This window comes from Vulpes lagopus, chromosome 21 (genome assembly GCF_018345385.1).
Source record: "Vulpes lagopus strain Blue_001 chromosome 21, ASM1834538v1, whole genome shotgun sequence".
NCBI classification, from domain to species: Eukaryota; Metazoa; Chordata; class Mammalia; order Carnivora; family Canidae; genus Vulpes; species Vulpes lagopus.
Genome location: NC_054844.1, coordinates 19,239,956 through 19,265,231, shown reverse-complemented (window position 1 = coordinate 19,265,231; position 25,276 = coordinate 19,239,956). Strand labels below are relative to the sequence as shown.

Genomic DNA, 25,276 nt, shown 5'->3' with positions numbered 1-25,276 from the left:
TGAGCCACCAGCCTCCCCTTTTTCTTAGAATTTTTAATGCATATTATCATGTTTTGTACAAAGACAATTGTGCTTCTTCCTTTACAATTTGGATGCTTTTTCTCCTGCCTTATTTTATTGTCTAAGGCCTGCAGTATTATCTCCAGAGTATCATATCATAAAACAGAAATGGTGACAGCAGGGCCTTACCTTGTCCCAATATTAGGGGGGAGTGTTCAGTCTTTCAGAATTAGAATGAGGCTAGGAGGCACCTCTGTGCCTCAGTTGTTCAAGCATTAAACTCTTGATTTTGGTTCAGGTCATGATTTCAGGGTGGTGATATTGAGCCCTGCTTTGGGCTTCATACTCAGTGTGGAATCTGCTTGAAGTGCTCTCTTTCCCTTTTTCTCTGTCCCTCCCCCTGTTCTATAAATTAATTAATTAATTAATTAATTAATTTTTATTTTAAAAAGAATGATACTAGCTGTAGCCTTCTGTACATATATGCTGAAGAGGTTCTCTTTTATTTCTAGTTTTCTGAGATTTTTAAATCACTAATTGGTTAATATTCAAAAGTCAATAAAGGTAATTCATTCCATCAGTAGAATAAAAAAAAAAACCCTAAATTTATATTATCATCTTAAAAGACACAAAATAATGCATTTGATAAAATTCTTCATTCCTCCTGATAAAAACTTAGCAAACCATGACTAGGATTTCCTTAAATAATGGAGAGCATTAATCAGAGTACATACTTCATTATATTTTTATTGGATGTCAATGTACCAATGGATACAAAGAAGATAGACCAATAAATTGAACATCCAATGAGTTAGAAAGAAGGATATACAGGGAATAATTGAGGAAATGAGATGAGGGGGAAAAGTGGAAATCTAAATTTATTATTTTGAAGCAGTTCCAGGTGATGATAAATACCAGAAAGTAGCTAGCTCCAAGATGGGGAGACTGAAGTGAAATGGAGTAGATTTTTCCCATTGCTCAACAAGGCATAGAATTTCTACTCACAGTTATTTATCTGTGTTGAGTCTTCAGGGTAGTGCTATCTGCAAGTACTTTGTACGATGATGAAAATGTTCTATATATGCACTCTCAAATGTAGTAGCAACTAGCTATGTGTGGTTAGTGAGCACTTCAAATGTAGCTTGTGTGGCCAAGAAAATGAATTTCTTATTTTCTTTAATTTAGATATAAGTAGCCACATGTAACTAGTGTCTGCCTTACTGGAGAGCATAACTTCAGAGTACCAGTTTGTATCATGCCAGAAGTGGAGCAGAGGGAAAAATGGCCTTTTCCTATGAGTGTCACAGAATCTTAGTTACACCGTTCCTAAGGCTTTTACTTTTAATCTACCTCCTTCCAAGTCCTGAAATACCAAATCATTAGGCTGTTAGGAAACATAGGGGATAGGCAATGCTCTACTACTTCTATTATATTATTCCTCTCTTCTCCTTCTCTTTTCTCTCTACTTTCCTGTTGTTTCTCAAGATCAAGGATCAAGCACAGTGTCAGAAACACCATAATCACTGAATATGTGGTAGCTATTACAATAGACTTTTTCTGATTTTAAACAATACTATAATGAATACTTTTATGGAAATATTTAAACACATCTATAATTATTTCTATGGTGTATATCCTAGAATCAAAATTACCAAATCAGAATATAAGCTTTTCAAAGTTCACTTTCCAAATTGCTTTCCCAAAAGAATATATCAGTAACAGTGCCTCTAAATATACTGCACCTCTTAATTCATATCCATCAATCATATATTCCTTCAATCTTTCACAATTAGTTGCAAAATGAAATCTCACTGTTTCATTTTTGCACTTATTTGATTATAGACTACATTCATGCTAATTCTATGAGACTTTATGACACAGTCTTTTAGTATATTTCATATGATACAAATCTTCTTTCCCTCAACTCTTTCTAAGTCTCTGGCTCAAATTCAGAATAATATTTTTCATACTCAAATGTCAAGAGTTTGTATTCTCTTGAATAGCTCCAGTATAATATTTGGCTTTATGTAATAGAAATCCTTGTTTTCTGAAAGATTCTTAACATTTCTGACAGCAAAACAAATGAGTTTTTTCTGGAAATTACAACTTTCCTATAGAATTTTCAAGTTGTTTGCTCTCACAATCCCCAAGACTGTCTTTGGAGTGACGGAATTCTCCTGTCCTCAACTACTGCTAACCCCAGGCCCCCTGAAATTCCAGTCATGCCCCTACCTCCTTGGATCACTTTATTCCTTTTCCTTAGGCCTCTCTTAGTGTGTTCTGTATCCCACTGACTTCCTCCTGGCTTTAGATGTCTTCTTAGATACCTTGGCTATCTATAGCTACCTAACAATTTTCATAAGACAACACATTGATTAGTTTAATCAACTACTCTAGAAGGTAGGACCAGAAAGAGTTGGTTAGTTTGGGAGTAAAGAAGGCCTAGGTGGGCAGGAGTAGACATTATGTCTGTAAATCAGAAACAAATACAAAAATCCAAGTAGAATTTACCAGTGTGGTCCTGATGATTGTGAAGTTCTCCAGCCAGTAGGTGGAAGCAGACTCCTATCTGTAAAGATGAATACTATAAACAATTCACACATCAGGTAGTCCTTTAGCGCTTGCAGTAAAACCAGTCCTCATTCTCCAAGGATTAGCTCTTTCTTGGGCAATATTTATACAGCCACTAATCTCTATTCAAAGGAGATTAGGGGCCTTCATGAATTTAACCCATGCCTGGGATATTACATTTCCACATAATTTCAGGTTGGGTGAAGTAAACATAATAACTGAAGAGGAAAACATCATCTGAGGTTTCTAATGCTAATACACTAATCGTGTTACATATTTAAATGAATTCTGTTCTTGTCCCGTCCTCTAAGAAAGATAGTGCTATCTAGTTTAGGGTCAGAAATGTAGGACTTGACAAAGAAGGGCAAATTCACAGAAGCAAGAAAAGCGGTAAGGGGAAGGGCATATATGCTTTGGTAAAGGAGATAATGTGACCTGTGAACTCCATGAGGGCAGGAATATATCTACAGTTTTTGCTTCAAAGGCTAACAGAGTTCGGGATACCTGGTGGATATCCATCAAATACCTGTTCAACAAAACTGTTAGTGATTAAATAGGAGTTCAAATGGGTCTCTTTTCAAGATTTGCTATCTTAGCAGTGTCCCTTGTAAAATTTATGTAATGTATAAAGGAAAGTTGAAGGGCAGTGGAGAATGATGATGTAGGAGGCTGAATAATGACCTCCAAAGATATCCTCATCCTTATCCCTGGGACCTGAAAATGTTCACTTATGTGGCAAAGGGACTGTGCATATGCGATTAAGGATCTTAACATGGGGAGAGTATCCTAGATAATCTGGATTGACCCTGAATGTAATCATAAGATGATGCGGTGATAGAAGCAGAGACAAGCTACACATTTTGAACTTGGAGAAGGAGACCACAAGCCAAGGAATACAGTAAGTCACTAGAAGCTAAGAAAAGCAAGAAAATAGACTCTCCTTTCAGAGTCTCCAAAAGGAATCAGCCCTTCCAACACCTTGACTTTACCCCAGTGAAACTGATTTCAGACTTGAAGTCTCAACACCCAGAAGGGAAAAAAAAATGTGCTGGGGCAAGCCACAAAGTTTGTGATACTTTGTATAGTAGCAATAGAGGAAAAGAACACAGGTGGTAACTGGCTTCTCATCCCTCATTTCTCTTTTTCTGTTGTCCTCCATATACCTACTCTTCCAGAGACTGTCAATAGCAAAGTGTTCAATTAAGAGTTCTTGAACGTTGTATACACAAATCTCTTGTGGGTAGGGTTTCTGATAAGTGTTCCTATACAATATCCAGGAATCGAGGCTCATGGGCGGGCTCCAGGTAACATCCAATGCGCTGGTATTTCTACTGTTAACAACTACTCTAATCTCTTTCTGCTTACATTGTGATAGTAAGTTACCATATTTTCTTATGATCTCGGTGCCTAAGAGGATGCACCTCATGTATCTCCAACTATTTGAACATAACTGACCAATAGTCTCGTAAAATTTAATCTTATTTTGTTATTTCCTTCTTGGAGGACAAATACATGTTATATCCTGAACATAACCTTGTTCCTTTTCTTTATCATCTTCCACTCATCTAGAAATGATCCTAGTTGTCTAGGCCATTGACCATAGTTCCAGTTAGCTTATTCTCTTCCAAAGAAGTTGAATCTGCTTCATTTACTATCACCTCAGATCAAGATCCTACTCCATATTGGTCATGCCAACTTGAACCTAATAGTGTCATTCACTCAGCCATAGATGTTTTATTTTCCTGCAGTATCCAATTGTTATTCTGCCCATTATTGATGATTCTAAAGATAATGATCAAGCTCCTTGAAGTAGAAACATATTATAGTGAGATCACAGACCGAATACAGACTGCCTAAGGCTTAAAGTCCAGCTCTTCCACTTAGGAACTCTGCTACCCAGTTACTAAACCGTATCTCACTTTTTCTCATCTGTTAAAGATAATGCCTGCCTTATCTGTTGTTGGGAAGATCAAATAAGAGAAATTTTGAAGTATTTAAAACAATTATGGCCACAAAAGGTCACATTTTTCATATTTCCAATTGTATGAAAGGTCCAGTATAGACAAATTCATAAAGACAGAAAGTAGATTAGTGGTTGACAGGGGTAGCAGCAGGGTAGGAAAGAGTGGGGAGTGATTGCTCATAAGTAATGAGCAATGAGTTTTGGGGGGCGGGGTAGTGATCTAAAATGAGACAGTAATGATGTTTCAACATATTTAAAAACCCACTGAATCGTACACTTTAAACTATTGAACTTTATGGTATGTAAATTTTATCGCAATTTAAAAACAATATGGGCACATTGTATTGGCTGCTACTTTATTTTTTTATTTTTAATTTTATTTTTTTTAAGGATTCTCTTTATTCATGAGAGATACAGAAGAGAGGCAGAGACATAGGCAGAGAGAGAAGCCGGCTCGCTACAAGGAGCCTGATATGGGACTCAATCCCAGAACTCTGGGATCACGACCTGAGCCAAGGCAGATGCTCAACCACTGAGCCACCCAGGGGCCCCTGACTGCTACTTTAAATTATTATTGTGGTCAGTGTGTCTGGTTATTCTCTCTTATATTAAAAAAGAGGTGCTATAGCTGAAGAGTGTTGCCCCAAAATGCATATATTAAAGCCCTACTACTCAGTGTAACTGCTTTTGGAGATTAAGTTCTTAGGAAGCAATCAAGGTTAAAAGCGGTCATAAGAATGGTGCCATAATCCAATAGGACTGGTGTTGTATAAGAAAGGAAGATAGGAACGTTCTGTATTTTTAAGAAAGCAATGAGAAGGCAGATTTGAATTCAGGGTTAGCTCTGTATACTCTTTGTGACTTTCTGAAAGTTGGTTAACCTCTCTAAGCCTCAGTGTTCCTCTCATCTGTAACACAGGGATCACAATATACACCTCTAGATTGTTCAGATCATTAATTGAAACTATATATTTATAGAAGCACAATGCCTGTACTTAGTGATTGATAACAACTTACTATTAATATTCTACAGACTATTTTCGGAAACTAGGTAATAATAAAAGAAGAAGGATGAAATCACAACTAGAGGGAACTGTAAGATGAGGAAGGAGTTGTTCCTCTTTCTCCCATCATTTTTTTTTTTCTTCAATAGTGGAAGAAAAAGGAACTTACCATCTAATGGGAAGGCAATAGAAGAAAAAAACGCTGGAAACTGAAGCAGCACTTTATTTCAGACCCAGGGCTTAAATAAGTATCCTGTGTACAGAAGCCAAGCGCTTGAGCTACCTTGTCCTTACAAGTTGGGAGAATAGGAGGCATGGAAATAACAGGTAGTAGGGAGCATTCAGGAGCAGGGCCACACATGAGCAGCAATTAATGTCCCTGGCTATCTGACAAATTCCTAGGGACTGAAGAATATTTTGATGCAGGCAAAGAATCCAGGAGCCCCTACCATGAGAGTGACTGCATTCCTTGAGGTATGGCAAAGTGGACAGGAGAGTAGGTGATGTGATGTCCATGTACAGACGGCATTTTTGCCAGCTCCCAGGCAATCCAGACCCAGATTTATAATGGCAAAGACTCCATTTAAAAATGTACAATAAACACTCATCACAAACAGAATTGCAGTAAACTAAGTACTTTCAAAATGGCCAGGGTTCTGGTAGTTTTTTTTTTTTTTAATATGCATTTCTGAATAAGGCAAAACAGATGCACTTGTTAGCCTCCTGAATACTTTTCTGTCTTGAAATTGGAATATTTCACTACTTTGGATTTTGCTTATGAAGCATGGAGTATGTTCCAATCACGTTGGCCTTAGGCATGAAATAAATCAATGCCTGAATTTTTAAAATATGGATTTAATCCAAGCCAGACCTGGCCTAAAGCACTGTATAATCTAAGATTGAGTCGTACTGATGTTGGAGGCTGAATGTTTGAAAATGCAATCTATTAAAGGGTCTTATGTGTAGATGCACCTGAATAACCTCAGTAGTAAAGCCCCCATTAGTTGTAAATAATACCTTAATAAATAAAGCCTTTCTGTAAAAATTCATCATGTAAAACATTGTGTCAAAAGTTTGTTAGCTTCCAGTATGTGATATCTATTTACACATATTTTTAAAGGACAAACTGTTTTTTTTCTTTTTCTTTTTTCTTTTTTTAATGGAGAAGAAGCCTTCCTCATCTCAGATTTTTACTCAGTTATCCTATTTCTCTCAGATCTGTAATTTTTCATTCTTTCAGTCACTGGGTACCCATTCTGTGCCAAGATCATTTCAGTGGGAGACAACTATTCCTTGACACACTGTGGAACTTGCAGGCAATAGATAAATGAGCAAGAGGAGATATATATGTATATATATGAGCAATATAAAGAGAAATAAGATTAATGGGATAGAAAAGGATAGCACATAGTACTTTAGTTAGTGTTTTTGGATCCTGAGTGGAACAAAGTGAGTGGGGTGGAGAGGAGAAAATGAGAGATGAGAGAGATAGCTCTGCTTAGTAATAATGTAAGGCCTGGGAAGGCCCCGGTCACATTACATATCTATGATGTCAAAGATTATATGCTGTATTAGTATGGGTGCTCTATTTATAAAGTTATATAGTTTCTCACACCAGTTTTTGTCCCATTAGTCTATCTTGAACTTCAAAGGCCTTGATTCTCAACTCAGGTTGGCCAACGACAGGTACTGGCGATGAGTCAGGTAGCAACCTCACACTGCTAGGAGGTAACTTGACTTTGTGGGCTATAAGAACTTCCACTTCTGTGGTCCGGATCCTCCTATCTGTTAACTAATGACTTTTAAAATCACTTGCAGGGCTGACACTCTGATTACTAGGGTAGTAGGTATGGTGTCCCTTGATCATTGTGAGGTTCTCTGCAGTACATGAACTACCAAATATATAAATATAAATATATATATATATATATATATATATATATATATTTTTTTTTTTTTTTTACAAGTAAAGCCCTTTACCCAGCCTAGAAATCTATACTAGAAAGAAAAGAGAAAACTGAAAACAACACAGGCAAACTACTTTTGTTTAGATACAGGCAAATATTGTAGAACAGAATTGAAAACTTGATTTTGTCAAAATCAAAACTGAACATCCTGGATATATGGTACCTTGTATCATATCACTATGTCTGCTGGTTTGGGGCTTTGAAGAAATTTCGACTACATATGGTGAGTGTCAAGAGCACTAGACTAGGCATCAGAGCTGTGGTTTTAAGTTTCTGCTCTGTTAAAACCTGACACTACAACTTTAGCTAGTCAGTTAAACTCATATAATACTCTTACAGGATCAGATTTTTTTGTATCTATAATGGAAGTAAATATTAATCTTAAGGTTATGTGGAATTAGAAAAAATATATATATACACACTAAAATGCTTTATAGATCCAGAAGAAATATGCATTATATATAAATGCAATATATATATATAAGGATTATACATAAGTGGTCTTTTAGGTTTCAAATGGATATTTTTGGAAGCTGATATAATAATCTTGAATTTATCTAGAATAAAAAATGAATATACTTAAGAAACTTTGAGAATGAATCATATGAAGGCAGGCATGAGTGGTCAGAAATTAAAATGTATTTTATGCATTTTTATACTATATGTAATTCTCATATAGTGTGATCCTGGGCAGAAATAGCATATTAATGAGATTAGAAAATCCCACTCATAATTTAATAATTTGTAAAGGTAGAGAATAGGGACTTCTAAACACATAGTATTAGAGCAAGTAGCTAACAATTTGTCAAAATAATTCAGTTCTTCATCTCAAAATACTATATCAAGTGGCACCTGGCTGGCTCAGTCAGAGAGATTTTGGATCTTAGGGTTGTAAGTTCAAGTTCCACATTGGGTGTAGAGATCACTTTAAATAAAAAAATAAAATCTTTAAAAAATACATCAAAATAAATCCAGATATATTAAATATTTTTGGGAACTAAATTATAAAACATAGATAAGTGCAGATAATTAGACCGTCATAAGGTAAGAAAATCATTTTAAGCATATATATATATGTAGAATCTATAAAGGAGTATATGATTATAATTTTAAAATATTTAAGTAAAAATTACATTAAACAAAAAATTAAACTCCTGTCATATATTGGATTATGTTCCCTCAGAATTCATATGTTGAAGCTCTAACCCCAGTCTTCCAGAATGGGACTGTATCTGGAAATAGAACCTTCCAAGAGATGATTAAGTTAAAATGAAGCCATTATGGTGGGCCCAAGTCCAATCTGACTGATATCCTTATAAGAGCAGGATATTAGGACAGAGGAAGAGACACCAGGGATGCATGTGCACAGAAAAAAAGGCCATGTGAAACCATTGAGAAAGCAGCTATCTGCAAGCCAAGAAGGGAGACCTCAGGAGAAAGCAAATCTGCCAACACTTTGATCATGGACTTCTGGTCTCCAGAACCGTTGTTTAGATAAATTACTGTTGTATAAACCACCCAGTCTGTGGTAATTTATTGTGACAGCTTTAGCAAAATAATACAGCCCTCAAATTAGAAAAATTATTACACATGGAACATACTTATGGCTAATATTATTAATGAAATAATCACCAAATAATGTTTGTGATAGATTGTGAACACAACCTATAAGAAATATGACCAGTAGACATATGTTTTAATACACTAACAGGGGATCCCTGGGTGGCTCAGCAGTTTGGCGCCTGCCTTAGGCCTGGGGCATGATCCTGGAGCCTTGGGATCGAGTCCCATGTTGGGCTCCTTGCATGGAGCCTGCTCCTCCCTCTGCCTGTGTCTTTGCCTCTCTCTCTGTGTCTCTCATGAATAAATAAGTAAAATCTTTAAAAAAAAAATACACTAACAAAAAATGAAATTGAAATGCCATTTTCAATTTATCAAATTGATAAATTGGTGAAGTTTGAGGACAGGTCATCTTTCAAATGCTGTTTGCGTGATGTTCTTTTGTCTTTCTCTTTTAGAATGTCACTGGTTAGTATATTTGAAACATTCTATCTCTAGGAATCTATTTAAAAGAAATAAATAAAGATAGGCAAAAGGATGCATGCTTGAAATTTTCCTTGTGATTTGTTTATATAGCAAAGACAAGACACATAAAAATAATTTATTAATAATTTAGCTCTTAAAATCTTTGATAACATTACTAAAACAATCTTAGAATTGTGAGTAGGAGAGATTGAAAGTAAAAACAACTTTTTGTAGTTTTATTTTTTATAATTAAACTGCAGGTCTACTGAGGTAAAATTGACATATAAAGCTGTAAGATATCTAAAGTGTACATAGTGGTGACTTGACATACATATATATTGTGAAAGAATATCCCATCTAGTTAATTAACACATCAATAACCTCACTTTTTGTGTGTGAGAACATTTAAGTTCTACTCTCTTAGCAATTTCAATTCTATAATACAGTGTGGTTTTTTTTAGAGAAGTATTGAAAATCTTTATTTGATAAGCCTGTGAAATATTATGCAGGTATCAAAACAAAATAAGATTATACGAATATATATATATTATATTATTATAATCTTATTTTGTTTTGATACCTGCATAATATATATATATATATATATATATATATATTTACCATGATATAAATAAATAAATATTTACCTACAGGCATTTCCAAGATACATTTTTAAGTAAAATAAAACAAGTTATGAATGATGTATAATGAATAATCTGAATTTTTATAAAAATTAAGTGAGCAAAAATCAATACATGGATATATATGTTGGTACATGCCTTTTTTTTTTTGGAAGGGGAAGTTGGTGACTGGGTGACTGGCACTGAGAGGGGCACTTGACAGGATGAGCACTGGGTGTTATATGCTGACAAATCAAAGTCCAATAAAAAAATATACCAAAAAAAAGCTACAATACAGTGTTAACAAGGATAGTCACCATGTTTTATATTAGATTCTCAGATCTTATTTATCTTATAGCTGAAAGTCTGTACACTTTTACCAACTTCTCCCTACATTCTCACCTTCTAGCCCCAGGCAACCATTCTATGCTCTGATTCTATGAATTTTATTTCTTTTTCTTTCTTTCTTTTTTTTTTTTAAAGATTTCACACATAAGTGATATCATGTAGTATTTGTCTTTTTCTCTCTGGCTTATTTCACTTAGTGTAATGCCTTCAAGGTCCATCCCATGTATCACAAATGGCAGGATTTCCTCCTTTCTCATGGCTGAATTATATTCCATCGTATATAGAGATATACACCACATCTTCTTTATCCATTCATCCACTGATGGACACTTGGGTTGTTTCCAGATCTTGTCTATATAAATTATGCTGTGATGAACATGGAAGTGCAGATATCTTTTTAATATCCTGTTTCATTTCCTTGGATATATATCTATAAGTGGAATCCTGGGTCATATGGTAGTTTTGTTTTTAAATTTTTGAGGAGCCTCCATACTGTTTTCTGTCATGGCTGCATGAATTTTTATTCTTACCAATAGTTCACAAGGGTTCCCTTTAATCCACATTCCTGTCTATACCTTTTATCTCTTGTCTTCTTAATGATAGCATTCTAACAAGTGTGAAGTGATATCTCATTGTGGTTTTAATTTTCATTTCCCTGATTATTAATGATATTGAACATCTTTTTATTTACTTGTTAGCCATCTGAATGTCTTCTTTACAAAAATGTCTACTCAGTCCTTCTGTCCATTTTTAATAAGATTATTTATTTTATTGCTGTTGAGTTGTATGAATTTTTATATATTTTTACTATTACCTCTTATCAGATATATGATATACAAATATTTTCTCCCATTTTGTAGGTTGCCTTTTCTTTTGTTGCGGGTTTCCCTTGCTGTGCAGATGCTTTTTAGTTTGATGTCATCCCACTCATTTATTTTTGTTTTAGTTGCCTTTGCATTTGGTGTCAAATCCAAAAAATTGCTGTCAAGACTAGTGTCAAGGAGCTTACCTCCTATGTTTTCTTCTAGCAGTTTTATGGTTTCAAGTCTTACATTTAAGTCTTTTAAATTTAACATCTTAAATGTTTAGCCTTATAAAAAGAGAGTCAATATATAGCATTTCTTATTTGACTTTTTGTATTTTTAAGAAGAGAAAAATGATATTAATGTATATTTTTATAATTCTTGGATAACTTTCGGATAACCAATTGCAAAATATTTTTTGAAATTGCTAAATAAGTGGATATAATTTCCATATTGTTAGTGCAATCTAAAAGCAAAAATGCAGCAAATATAGTAGATGGAAGAATAAAGGAAAATGCAAAGAAGGAAATAAAAAACAAAATGGAATAAATAATATAAAAAGGAAAACTAAATATCAAGTGTGATAAACATATTTGCTAATAGACAAAATTTTAAAGTAAAAAGAAAATCTAATTTTATGCTATTAATAAATTTCTAACCTTAAACAGAATGCAGAAAATCGAAAAAAAGGCAGGGCCAAAAATTTATAAAGTAAACATAATTAATAAAGACAGCAGAAGTGGCATTATTATAACAAAATTCAAAAAAATATATTAACTATAACAAATTTTTAAAAATCAAATCTATATATCATAAAGACATAACAGAAAACACATTAAGTTCTACAAATGAAAACTTGAAAAATTGGAAGCAATTCACAAAACTCATTCAATTACATTGAAAGATCTTAATATGTTTATTTTTAAGTTTTAAAAAAAAGAAAAAATAAAAAGAAAGAAAAGTATCAAAAGATGTGAATGATATAATTAATTGGTTTGATTTGGTAAATATATATTTAGTATTGTATTATAATCAATGAATATATTTTATTTCCAAAACCTGAACTTACTAATATTCATAACTTGATTTCTCTAGTTTAAATCCTCAATAAGTTTCCAAAAAGATAAAGTGAATAGGCTACATTCTCTAATTATAAATGTGATTCATCTGAAAAAATAAAAGACAAACTTATTATTTATTTATTTATTTATTTATTTATTTATTTAATTTATTTATTCATTCATGAAACACACACACACACACACACACAGAGAGAAAGAGGCAGAGACACAGGCACAGGGAGAAGCAGGCTCCATGCAGGGAGCCTGACGTGGGACTCGATATTGTGTCTCCAGGATCACGCCCTGTACTGAAGGCGGTGATAAACCGCTAAGCCACCCGGGATGCCCAAAAGGCAAATTTAAATTAAAATATCCAAACAGAAATTTTAAATAATCTTCCCTCAAGAGCAATTAGGAATTTTGAATCAAATACAAAATGAAGAACGTATCTGTAAACAAGTAGGGAAACATCACTGGTACTGCAGCATGGCAAGCCTTTTAATTATATACAAATTTTTACATTAAGAGATATTAATTAATGTTTTCATTACTAAACTAGAGCATAGTTTAAGCCTACAAGTCAATAATTTAGGTAAAGTCTTTTTTAAGCATGCCTTAAGGAAGAGAAGGAAAGTAAAAAATAAAAATTAATTAAAAATAAATAAAATTAATTAGGTAGCAGAGAAACAGAATCCAAAAGCCATTTCTTTGAAAATTTCAATAAAATAAGTCAAAAAAGACCAACCTAAGAGTATAATATAAGCTTACTTGCTCTAATTTTACAAAACTAAAAAAATCTTTAAAGAATCATGGAGATTTTTCTAGATAAAAATATATTTTCAAAGTTGAATCAGTAAGCAGATTTTTTTTTAAAGCTTCAATAACCAATCAAAAACTTTTCAAAGTATTATTTCTTTAAAAGGCTAAAAACAGGGCAGCTCGGGTGGTTCAGTGGTTTTGCGCTGCCTATAGCCGGGGGTGTGATCCTGGAGACCTGGGACGGAGTCCCACATTAGGCTCTCTTCATGGAACCTGCTTCTCCCTCTGCCTGTGTCTCTGCCAGCCCCCCTCTCTCTGTGTCTCTCATGAATAAATAAATAAAATCTTTTAAAAAAATAAAAAAATAAAAGGCTAAAAACATTCTTTCAAAATGTAAAAGGTTCAGATACTTCCTATACTATCTGTTCTAGAACTTTTAAAACAAAATTATTTTCTAGTTAATTTTATAAATTTCATAACTGCATAAGCCTAATACTAATACTTTTTTACATCATTAATATTTAAATGTGTTAATATGCTTCTAATGTTTGATTCATAATAGGTCTTCAGTAAACATTTTTATTCCTGTTTTTCTCTTTTCTCCTAATTGTGAGATTTTGTGGCTTCATCAGTAGATGCCACAGATCTTGATCATAAACATTCAGGCTTTTTCCGATGGAATGTTCACAGAGCTGAACATATTTCACATTATCATTCTTGACAATGCAGAAGTAAAGGTACAGGGGACAGAAAGGAGATGAAGAGAGTTTGGAGACATCAAAGGAAAGGAGGAAGCTCTAGGGTCGTCATTTTACAAGGTGGGGAAACACAATATGATTTATGTTAGCGGAATGAGAAATGGAGGTATTGATGCGACATTTGAGGAACCCAGAAAAGGGATCTCACTATGTATAATTACATAGGATGAGAGACATCATTCCTAACCTATCAGAGAAGACACTCAATAGACATTGCTTCAAAGCTGATAAGTCAAGGACGTGGTATGTGCATATTATCTAAAGATGTGGAAGTAATGGTCAGAGAAATCAATGACCCAAACTTCTGAGAAGTTATTGCCTTTGAGGAATGAATAGAGGTTGAAGTTGGGCTGCAGGACTGGTACTTTCCATTTTAAATCATTCTGCATCATTTGCTTTTTATAAAAACGTTGTACATGTTTTGGTGTGTTAAAACTTTTCTAACAGAGATGTCCAAAATTTATTTTTAGCAAAATTAGCAAGAGATAATAATTTAGAGTATAGGTTAATACAGGCATAACATGACTGGTCAAAACTGATAAAATTCAATTTAAACTTGGTTCCACCAATTACTGAGACTTGTTAGCTTGAATAAGTCACTAAAAATCTCTAAACTGTGCTTTCTTCCTCTAAAAATGTCAGTAATTATACCTAACACATAATGCTATTCTGATATTTGAAATTGAAATAACATGTCTTAAGCACACATAAGGAGAGTGCTTAATATTGTTATACTTAATAGTTGTTATAAAATTATTAAAAATTATGACTATTCTTGAGTATATGTTATAGTCACTGTATTCATTCAATCTCCCTTTATGTGTGACTATATAAATCTGTAGTATTTAAGTGGTGATTTCTTAAATGCTAATGGTGACAAAAGTTCTTCTAGTTGTTTTTAAGAATTTCAGAGGGTTTGTTTTTATTACCTGCTTTAGAGGCATCATGATATAATGGAAAAAATCAGCATTAGTCTACCTGTCTTCACCTTGGGTATGTCAATTAATCCAATTTAAGTCACTCCATTTATAAAATGACATTGATGGAGATTTACCTGTCTGAAAATTATATTGAAGCAGATGTTCCTTTAAGGTGCTGGTCACTTCCAGAGGCTTTGGCTGTAGAATAAGGAGCAATGTTGGGATCCCACATGTCAGTCAATGTCTTACCTCTAAATGTTTGGCCCTGGGGCTGAGGGAGTTTTTTTGACCTTTGAAATGAAGTTTGGTTTCTTAGTAAAAAATTAATAATGTGCTTTCTGAGGCATAAAAAGCCTGCTTACTTCTGTCAGATGAAGTTACTCATCCAAAATATCAGGGTTCCTCTTAGCAAATTCAATTCCCCACTAAATTATACCCTCATATGCCATATTACTGAGTTTAGTATATTTAATTCCACTGCCAAAGTAATGGCTATGCATTAAAAAAATGCTTCCTTTTCACTGACTTCCAATACTTTTATGAAAAAAGATCATTCAATCAACTTTCATGCCAATTTTGATTTTTCAAATTACTCAAGAGTATATTGGAAAGGATTCTGTTTAGAAATTTACTTGCAAAAAAAGTTAGTTTTCAGGATATTGCTACAAAAAGCTTTGAAAAATAAAGAGGACATGGGAGACAGGATGAGGACCTTGAATTTAAATTACAGCTCTACAAAGAAAATTCTTGACAAGTATACTCACTCACCCACCTTATAAATATTTGTTGTGGGTAAGACTGATACCAGGATGACAAAAAGAATTCCTGCTCTCAAGTTAGCACAGCAGCAGCAGGTCTGATGTAGGCCTGCTGGAAACAAAGCATGTTGATTTTTCTTTTAAAAAATACTACAATATGAGATAATGTTGCATCATTAATTCAAATAAAATTACACTATATACATTTAGAGGAAATTTCCTCTGCTCTCCCTCCCCAAACTTTCCATCTCCAGCTTTTTCCACTCATATTTATAGGACTGGTATGTAATGGAAAAATAAAAAGACAGCAAACTATTTTGTTTGTACTAGTTGATCCTTCCACTGTTCAAGGCTATTGCATTTTTGAGCTGGACCCTCTTGTTAGACTTAGACTCCTGGAAACTCCTCAAACAAACCTCTGGTTGGGAGTGTCCTGATTACGTGATCTGTTTGTTGTAAAGGCTGCTAACAATTATGGTACAACTTCAAGACTCCACAGGGGTGGTCTTTATCATTAAGGCTGCTTTTATAAGGAGGCCCAAGCCCCTCTTATACAGCCATTGGAGGAAGGAAAATACAATAATAATAAAGCTGATGATGGAAGACTGCTGAACCTACTATATCTCCTCAGAGAAGTACCAGGAAGCCAGCAGAGAGGAAATGTTCAGAAACAAAGGACTATCTGGCAGGTTGTGGCAGTGTCAGTCCCCTGCCCAGAAGCCCTTAGTCCCTGTGATGAGTGCCAGACAGAGCACCCAAGAACTATGCCATCATTAAACCCATCACCTCTGCATTCCTATTATAACACCTAAGCTTACTGCAGACTTTAAATTCAACTTTCAAATGCATTTTATGATCATATCATATGCATCCATCTGGAGAAGCTTACATATATTAAAATATGGGGAGTACTGTATTAACAGTATTTTTTAATCCACTGAATTTATAGAAGGACAATGAAGCATGTTAATATTAATTTTATTACTTTACCATCATGGTCACTTCAAGTGTCACACACAATGCACATACAATGAACGGTAAATGAGCTAATAATCCAAAATTCAAATCTTCCAAAATCATTTGCCACTATACATTTCTGTATCAATTATTATAGTCCAAAACAAAGGAAGAGCTTAAAATGAAATCTTTCTCTACATATTCTGATTCTATCCTAAGATCTTCATTAGGGTCATGTTTGAAGGAAGCCAAGATAAAATTTAATTTTTTAACAGGACTCTCTTCCTCTTGACAAATATCTCAGTTTAGAAATCACTTTACACATAGCCATTAGATTATCAGGACAATTGTTCCACTAAAAATACAGTGAATATATCAAAGGGTACAAGGCAAAATTAAACAGAATGAGTAGATAATATAAGGGATTTGTATAAATAATATAATAATATAAGGAAGAATTAAAAGGTTTGGATTAATTATGTACATTTTCTATAATTTGTTTAATGATATTTGCTATTAGGTACATTATTTAATACCTAGGGTCAAACACAAAGACATATTTTGAAAGGAAAAAAAAATACACATTTAAAATGGCTTTGATTAAAATGTGTTTACAGAATTTCCAGAAATCAAAAATATTGCTTCAAGTCATCATTTTTCTAGAGCTGTGTTTCCTTGCCTGGCCAGTAGTTGGGTTGTAGCAAATGATCACTTGTAGTACAATTTTCCTTCCTCATTCTTGCAGACACCACTGTTCCTTCTGTCTTGGTTCTGAAGCTTCTATGTTTTGAAACACAATTTTTCTTTAAAGTGAAAAGTACTGCAATACTTAGGAAAATGGACACTGTGCCCAGCATCACAGTTAGTCCCAGATATATGTGTCTAAAAGGAGAGAGAAGCTTGGTCATAATTATTGCAACTATCAAAATGGGAATGGAAGGTAATGATATTCAATACATATCAATATCAAGAAAACTAATCTATCAATGAAACCATCACGAAGATGTTTTTCTTAAGAACAAATTCAGTGGCTATAAAAGACCTTTCTATGAACATCAGACAGACTATTGAAGGCAGTGTGTAAATATAAAGCGATCTCTTAGTGGTGCCATAATTTTTGGTTACTACTAATTGCATAATCAGTTCCATCTTCTCTGTAAATTATTCCCTTAGACTGGGTGACCATATGCCTATTTGCCCAGAACAGTCCTAGCTTATGCTGGTGTTGTCCCAGTGTACTTCTTAATAGTGCTCCTTTTCAGTCTCAACAGCATCCAGGTTGAATGATAAATTATGTGGTTACCCTACCCTTGAAACTTGCCCAAATGCACTTCTACAAAAAACTGCAAGAAGCAATGTTAAGGGAGAATCAGAGCTCTTGGTGGAGCAGAATAACTTAAGAATAAACCAGAGGTTTAAATCACTTTCTTCAGTAAGCACCCTGTAGTTCCACATTCTATCATAAAAGAGAAAGGTATGGAAGGACAGGTTGAATGATTTATTCTGGTCACCTTGTACACATATTCAGTCTCTGATGAAATACATTGTCTTTACATTAAAATAATGCAGCCTTAGCAAATGTGAGCAAAGCACAAATTCTACTCACAGATCAAGTCCCTTTCACAGACCAAAATAAATTTCTCACATAACATCAAAGCCTATTAAATCAAACAAACTTATTTAAGATGGTTGGCTCAATTCACATCCAATGTCCAACTTACACAGTTCAGTACCAAGTTTATCCCTCCAGAAAATGCTCAGATTGTAAATCTAAAAAAATCCTTCCTGCTTTTAAGCCATTGAAGCACTGCTTTAAGCAATAAGGGGACTAAATGTTTGATGAACTGAACTGAATGATACCATAGTGAAAAAGCCATGCCCCTCAGCCCCATACACACTCATATACACAGAAAAAACCTTTTACTTTTATGCATCTCAAGTACTGGAATAATTGAACATCAGTTTGGCAATAAAAGCTGGACAGATTTAGAGCCAAATCCAACTCTTGCCCAGGGGGATTATATCTGACGTAAATGGGACAGTTTGGCTCAGTTTGAAAAAGAATAGAATTAAACCCAAAATGTGACCTAAATTTAAATGCTTCTGAGCTTCAGAGAATTACCCACTTGTGTGCATAAACTTGAAAAATTCTACTGTATTCTGGAATCTTTTGTGAATTTTTTAAAATGATTACTCATTGAAAATGGGAGTTAAGATTAGGAATGGGGAAAAATGAAAAGTCTAGCCAAATAAATAATAATAAAATTATTCTATAAAAAAGAACATGCTTCTTGGTTAGATCATCCTTTTGCAGTGAGAAATGGTTACTGCTAATTTCATTGTGCAAACTTAGAATGCTGTATTAGTGAGATGCTACGAGTTTGTACCCATACCTGAAAGCATTTGAATCATACAATCTGCAGGAGCCTCTACTTCCACATCTTTTAAATCCCCATTTGAGGCAAGAAGTGTCAATCAAAATTCCAAAATACATGGGAGCTGGGATTCCTGCTGTGAGAAAAACAAATAATTGCTACTGAAAATATATACACATCTTTTTGTTTATCCTATAATGAGTAAGTCTCTGGAACTACTTTCAACCTAAAAAATACTGCTTTGGAGATAATAGGTACCTGCAGGAGATCAGAATATTCTACTTCATATTTCTCTGACTTAAAGGTTATTTTTTGAAACAGAAGGCATAGGAGAAGTTCTGGAGATAGAGCACAAGTATCCTTTTTGTAAGGGAGATTTACATTTATAACAGAGATATCTCCATTTGTAACAGTGCCTATCTTTCTGTACCAAGAAAAGACAGATGATTCTTAATCCCAAGAGGCTTTTATCAAAAGGAGAAGGCACCAACCTAAATCTCCATAACAAATCTAACCCTTGTTTACCCTGCTTTTCCTGGTAATTTTCCCATTACTTAAAAATGGGTTTTACTTATTTTATGCTGTTATCATTTTTCTATTGTGCTGAAAATAATGGTTTCTAATATTAACATAATATCTTATTTGCTTTCTCTTAAAATACATAACAGTTTCAACATAACAATACCAATGTTAGTGTTAAAGATAAGACTACAGAATGTAGTGAAGTTATGTGGATTTGGTAATGATCCCGTCCTTTTAAGTCTAACTGGTTTTCTGTATGGTTATGCCTCCAATATGCTACATGGCTAGTTTCAGTTTAAGAATGTTTTAGTTTCTTTTCAATGTTTTCTTAATTATATAAAAATTTTGCAGGATTTCATCTTTTTAAAGAGATTTATTTATTTATTTATTTATTTATTTATTTATTTATTTGAAAGAGAGAGAAAATGAGCATGTATGTGTGAGAGGCAGGGGAAGGCAGTGAGAGAGGGAGAGAATCTCAAGCAGACTCCCTGCCCAGCTTGAAGCCTGACACAGGGCTCAATGAATGTACCCTGAGATCAAGACCTGAAAAAGCTTTGCATGATTTCAAATTAAAAATTAAATCAGAATTAAGTTACAAACTCTACTTTCCATTCCGTCCTCTCTTACTTTTTACCTTCCAAGTAACCACTACTACCACCATCACCACCACCATCACTATCACTACCACCACTACCATCATCATCATCAATTTTTAGTTTATAATTCTGTTGTGTTTTTTTTTTAAGATTTTATTTATTTATTAGTGACAGAAACAGAGTGAGAGAGAGAGAGAGGCAGAGACACAGGCAGAGGGAGAAGCAGCCTCCATGCAGGGAGACTGATGTGGGATTCGATCCTGCAGCTCCAGGATCACGCCTGAGCAGAAGGCAGATGCTCAACCACTGAGCCACCCAGGCATCCCTCTTTTTTAAAATATCAGCAAATACCTTTGCATGTGTAATATTTCTACCTCTCCATACTGCTCATATCAAATGCATCATACCATGAATATTGTTCTACATTTTGCTTCCTTTCATTTAAGAGTGTATCCTAGAAATCCCTTGGTTTTATAGACTATTGTGTCCTCTCAAAATTTATATGCTGAAGTCCTAACCCTAATACAACTGCACTTGAGTGATAGAGTTATGAAGGAGATAATAAGGTTATATGAAGTCATAAGGAACTTAATTTACCAGGACTGCTGTCCTAATCAGAAGATGAAAAAAAATGCCAACGCTCCCTTTCTCTCCATGTGTACACGGAGGAAATCCTTGTGAGGACACAGTGAAAGGGCAGCTGTCTACAAACCAGGAAAAGAGGTCTTGAGGTTTCACTAGGTACCAAGCCTGCTGGCACCTTGATCTTGAACTTCCCAGGCTTCAGAATTGAAAAAAAAAAAATTCTGTTAAATCGTTCAGCCTGTAGTATTCTATTACGGCAGCCAGGGCTGACCACATCTGTTAACATTAGATGGATATTTTTTCCCCATTCATTCTTACAGCTGCAAAGGATTCCATTATGTGGGTTTACCATAGTTTATTCAAATATCTCGTATCGATGGACAACTAGACTGCAGTCTTGCTATTATGTATAATGCCACAATAATTAGACACCATAAAATTTGACTAATTCATAGTTTTGTGAGTAAGTTTTTGGTTTCAATTCCTAGAAGTGAGGTTGCTAGATCAAAAGATAAATCCACATGTAGTTTATTAGTTACAATCACATACCCTCCATTGATGGTTGAGACCATGGAGAAATGGTACCATTTTCTCAATAGCAAATGTGTATCTATTGTCCTATATATTGCAAACAAACATTTGGTGATTTGAAAATCTGATAAGCAAAAAACATTATCTCAGTGTAATTTTAATTTGTGCTATCCTTATTTGGGAGAGTTTGACTATCTTCATATATTAAGAGGCATGTACATTTTTTCCAAGAAATGGCTGTTTGTATCTTTTACCCATTTTTCCTTGTGGGTCTTTTTGTTCTCAATGCTTAGGGGCTGTCTTTATGATGGGGATATTATAGATTGTCTGTTACAGAAATTGCAAAAAATAATTGTTCTCAGTTTATCATTTACCTTTTGATTTTTCTTATATTTTTGCCATTTTCAAGTATATTTTTACTTTTATGGAATCAATTTTATGAATCATTGCTTTTTTAATATTTTTTTTATTTAAGTAGGCTCCGTGCCCAACATGAAGCCTGAACTCAAAACCCTGAGATCGAGTCACATGTTTTACCAACAAGCCAACCAGGTGTCCTGATGAATAATTTCTTTAACTTGAAATCTTCTTTATAGTGTAGGTTACGTCTATATGTCTGAAAGGAGGTAGATTTAGAAACCAATTACAGCCAGGGATATAGTTCAGGCTCAATAATCTGACATTTTTCTAGATAATCTCTGTTTTTATGTTGTAGAATTAAAGCCAGTCATGATGGCAGAACTTTCCATATTTGCTGCTTCCTCAATTTCATCAGGATTAGGTTGTTTCTTTGTATTAAACCATTTTATATCAAGATCTACTCATTTCAGATTCTTTTTTAAGATATGAGTTTGTTTTCTTTCCTGGCGGTTCTTTTCTAATAAATTACAGAGGAATATTTGTGATTGCTTTGCTTTCTTCCTTAGAATATAAACTTCATATGAACAGAAAATTTATCTGACTCATTAACTTTACTTTCTATGGGTTTTAATTAATGCATATTACAAAATCTATTAGTTACGAAAAAAAATCCAATTACATTTAAAAAATTGTCAGTTGAAAGCCATACTGTTTTGATTGCATGAATGATCTACCAAATGATCTTTCCCAACACTGAGAGTAGCTTAAAAGAATTCCTTCCATTTTAATAACTGAAAAAATTATATTAGGCTTCAGCCTTTCTTACTGGTTTATTTCTTGTTTTTCTCTCAGGCGAAAAGGCTCTTTCATAACAAGAATAAACTTTAGGCAAGGAAGGAAGGAAGGAAGGAAGGAAGGAAAAAAATAAATAGGGACCTAACCACCTATATTATTTAGTTATGCATGATAATTCTGTAAAAATACTTAGGAAAGTACTCAAAATACATTTGTCATAACTACCATAATTAAAACATATATTATACTTACCAAGAACTCTTATTGCTAAGGTGTAGATACCCAGGGCAAAAGACTTAAGTTGTGGCTTAATGCACCTAAAAACAACAAAAGCATTATAAAGAAAATATAGTCCATTAAAGCAAATACTAATGTTAGTGATAATCTGCTTACCACATATGAAATAAGGCTAGAATTCAAGTAGTATTTATGGAGAACCCATAGTGTCCTAGCATAGTGAGGGCAAATTATGTAAATCCATGTGCCATTACATGCAATGCATCAAAGAGCTGATAGTTAATATTTCCAAAACGTTAATCACCTTTACATGACATATTTAAATGGTATTGGATAAAGTAAAATTATAAGTTTAATGAGAAAAATAGCAAAAGACTCACAGAAAAAAATTATAAGAAATTTGAGGCAAAAATAAGGGATCAATAACCTATAATTAATTTTTGTGGCTTTTGGCCTAAAAGCACAGGACCATATTGATCTGAGTTGATACAATCACAATTGCTGTGGAATGCTAAGTGTTTCTGCTAAACAGTGGGGACCTGAATTTACCATCTAAGTGCAAGAATACCTAAAATAATATTATCTTTAATAAGTATAGCTTTAACTGATTAATCTGTCAATTTTTATGATAAGAATCATGATGATATTATATTAACTATTGAGTGTTAACCATGCTATTTCTTTCACCTTTTATACTGGGTCAAGTATAAGTTTTAACCGTGGTACTAATTTTTTTATATGTATAATATCATTTAATCTCTCCTTTAAAAGAAGCAAAACCCACAACTTTTCTCTTTCAATGTAAAGGACATCTTCTGACATCAAAACACAACATGGTTCATTTGAGGGGCTTGTGGTGAAGAAAACCCTTCCTCTTGGCGTAGGTGACTACTTGACCCAGTATAAGATACAGAAGAAATAGAAACCCATGAAGAACAATTCTGGTCTGAGAACTCTGTGGCAATGCTCTCCATATCATGTTCCCATTTGAAAAGACAATATCTCATGTTTTCCTTAAGCCCTTTTGAAAGGCTCTAAAACATATTTGTGGAGTTACTCCTACTTTATCGTTCCTAATAAATTTCCATAATATACTGTGGAAAATCATAAATGTATACAACACTTTTGATTAGTTTCATTTTAAAATAACATTATACTCATCCTTCAATATATGAATTAAAAACTACTAATCCATCTCTTAAAGATTGATTTCCAATAAAATTTGAATTTATGTTTAATAATTTTATCAAAATTGGTCATATTCTTAGGTTATTATTATCAATTATAATAATATTTGCAAGGCTAATCTCATTAGGAAGAAAATTTTATCACTAAAAGTACTAGTTATAAAACTACTATTTTAAAGTTTGAACTTACATCCTTTTTTTATAGAGATCTATGATAGATAACAAAAATTGTTCAAACATTATATTATAATAGAGGAGAAGGTTATAGGGAAGTTGAGTGAAGATATAAGCATAAGGAGAAGAAAGAAATATGTAACATATTTACTGTAAAAGATTTTTTTTGTGTATAATTTTAAATTAGGTGATATTGGTTATCTAATCTATTTTTGAGATGCTTACTAATTACATTCAAAGGAGTGATCTACATTTAAAATCACTATATTTTTAAATGTAAATACTTATCTGGAAATCAATGCTTACTTACTATTAAACTTAAGATAAATTTTTAGATGTCCCCTTAACAATATGCAAAAAGGGTACACAGTTTAAAAAATTATTTTAGAGTTTTATAAGCAAAACACTTGGAGTCATTAACATATATTCATGGATTAGAGAACTCAATTGATTCAAAATTTATGAACAACCCCCACACACCCCCACATATAGATAATTCCAGTCAGAACAAGAAAAATAACCTATATATTAAAATAATAAATGTGAAACATTGTGATATTTGATGGGTCTTTAAACTATCTTAATTTTTATCACCCATAATTCAGTGAAACCATGCTTAATCTAAAACATATTTAACCTAGGGGCACCTGGCTAGCTCACTTGGTGAGCATGTGACTCTTGATCTCAGGGTTATAAGTTCAAGTTCCCCATTGGGTGTGGAGAATACTTAAAATCTTAAAAAAAAAAAAATAGCACATTTAGTCTACACTGGTTAATATAATTACCACAATTAGAAATAGGATATTTTTTGAGTGGCTATGGTGATGTTGGCACCAATATTGCTTTCTAGACCAATGATTTACAAAAACTTTTAACTAGAAAAACTTCTATTCAAGCATATTTTTTGCATAAAAAACCAAAGAGGGAAGAGTATAAAACTAGAACAAGGATATGGGTCAAGTTCCCTGAGAAAACTATAAGGAATCACAATTCTATAGAACAGAATTTGAAATCAATGTTCTAGATTATTATTATAGGACATCATATATTAAAAGTGGGGCAAGGAGAATCAGTGTTCACCTCAGAAGCAGCATGTATCCAGGTATGCCACCTAGAGATAAAGTATAGGATGTGATGACTGAAATGACAAGGAAATACAGAAACATTTTGGGACATCCATTATCTTTTTGACACCTGCCCACCATGCCTGAGGAATTTCCTGACTTTGAGGCTGCAATCTCCACACAGGTGCAATTATAAAATATCTGTAACACAATAGAAAAAAATTCCAAGTATTGAGTTAACATTTAAGCAAAATTGAAAATATTTATTTAAAAGACTTCACAACATAGTATACATGCATTACATAAATAATAAGGTAAGTATTCTCTTATTTC

The 25,276-nt window shown here is 33.5% G+C and overlaps 2 protein-coding genes across 9 annotated transcripts in view; both read right to left on the bottom strand.

Annotated features, from left to right (window-relative positions):
• Positions 1-15,055, bottom strand: part of SLCO1B3 (solute carrier organic anion transporter family member 1B3) — an 85,893-nt gene extending 70,838 nt beyond the window's left edge. For 3 of the 5 annotated variants that reach the window (XM_041735797.1, XM_041735799.1, XM_041735801.1), the window contains exons 1-2: positions 14,934-15,046; positions 2,512-2,569 (exon numbers count right to left, since the gene is read on the bottom strand). The gene's annotated coding sequence lies outside the window, so the exon portion shown is untranslated. Of the gene's footprint in view, positions 1-2,511; positions 2,570-14,933 lie in introns of all 5 variants that reach the window. The other 2 variants (XM_041735800.1, XM_041735798.1) reach the window with 2 other exon arrangements.
• Positions 15,056-16,536: 1,481 nt separating this feature from the next.
• The window catches only part of SLCO1C1 (solute carrier organic anion transporter family member 1C1), a 59,137-nt gene continuing 50,397 nt past the window's right edge, over positions 16,537-25,276 (bottom strand). For 3 of the 4 annotated variants that reach the window (XM_041735386.1, XM_041735389.1, XM_041735387.1), the window contains 4 exons: positions 24,960-25,144; positions 22,534-22,598; positions 18,908-19,025; positions 16,537-17,396 (listed from right to left, as the gene is read on the bottom strand). In XM_041735386.1, coding sequence (XP_041591320.1) covers positions 17,174-17,396; positions 18,908-19,025; positions 22,534-22,598; positions 24,960-25,144 — 591 coding nt within the window. In that variant the 3' untranslated portion in view covers positions 16,537-17,173. The remainder of the gene's footprint in view (positions 17,397-18,907; positions 19,026-22,533; positions 22,599-24,959; positions 25,145-25,276) is intronic. The other variant, XM_041735388.1, reaches the window with a different exon arrangement.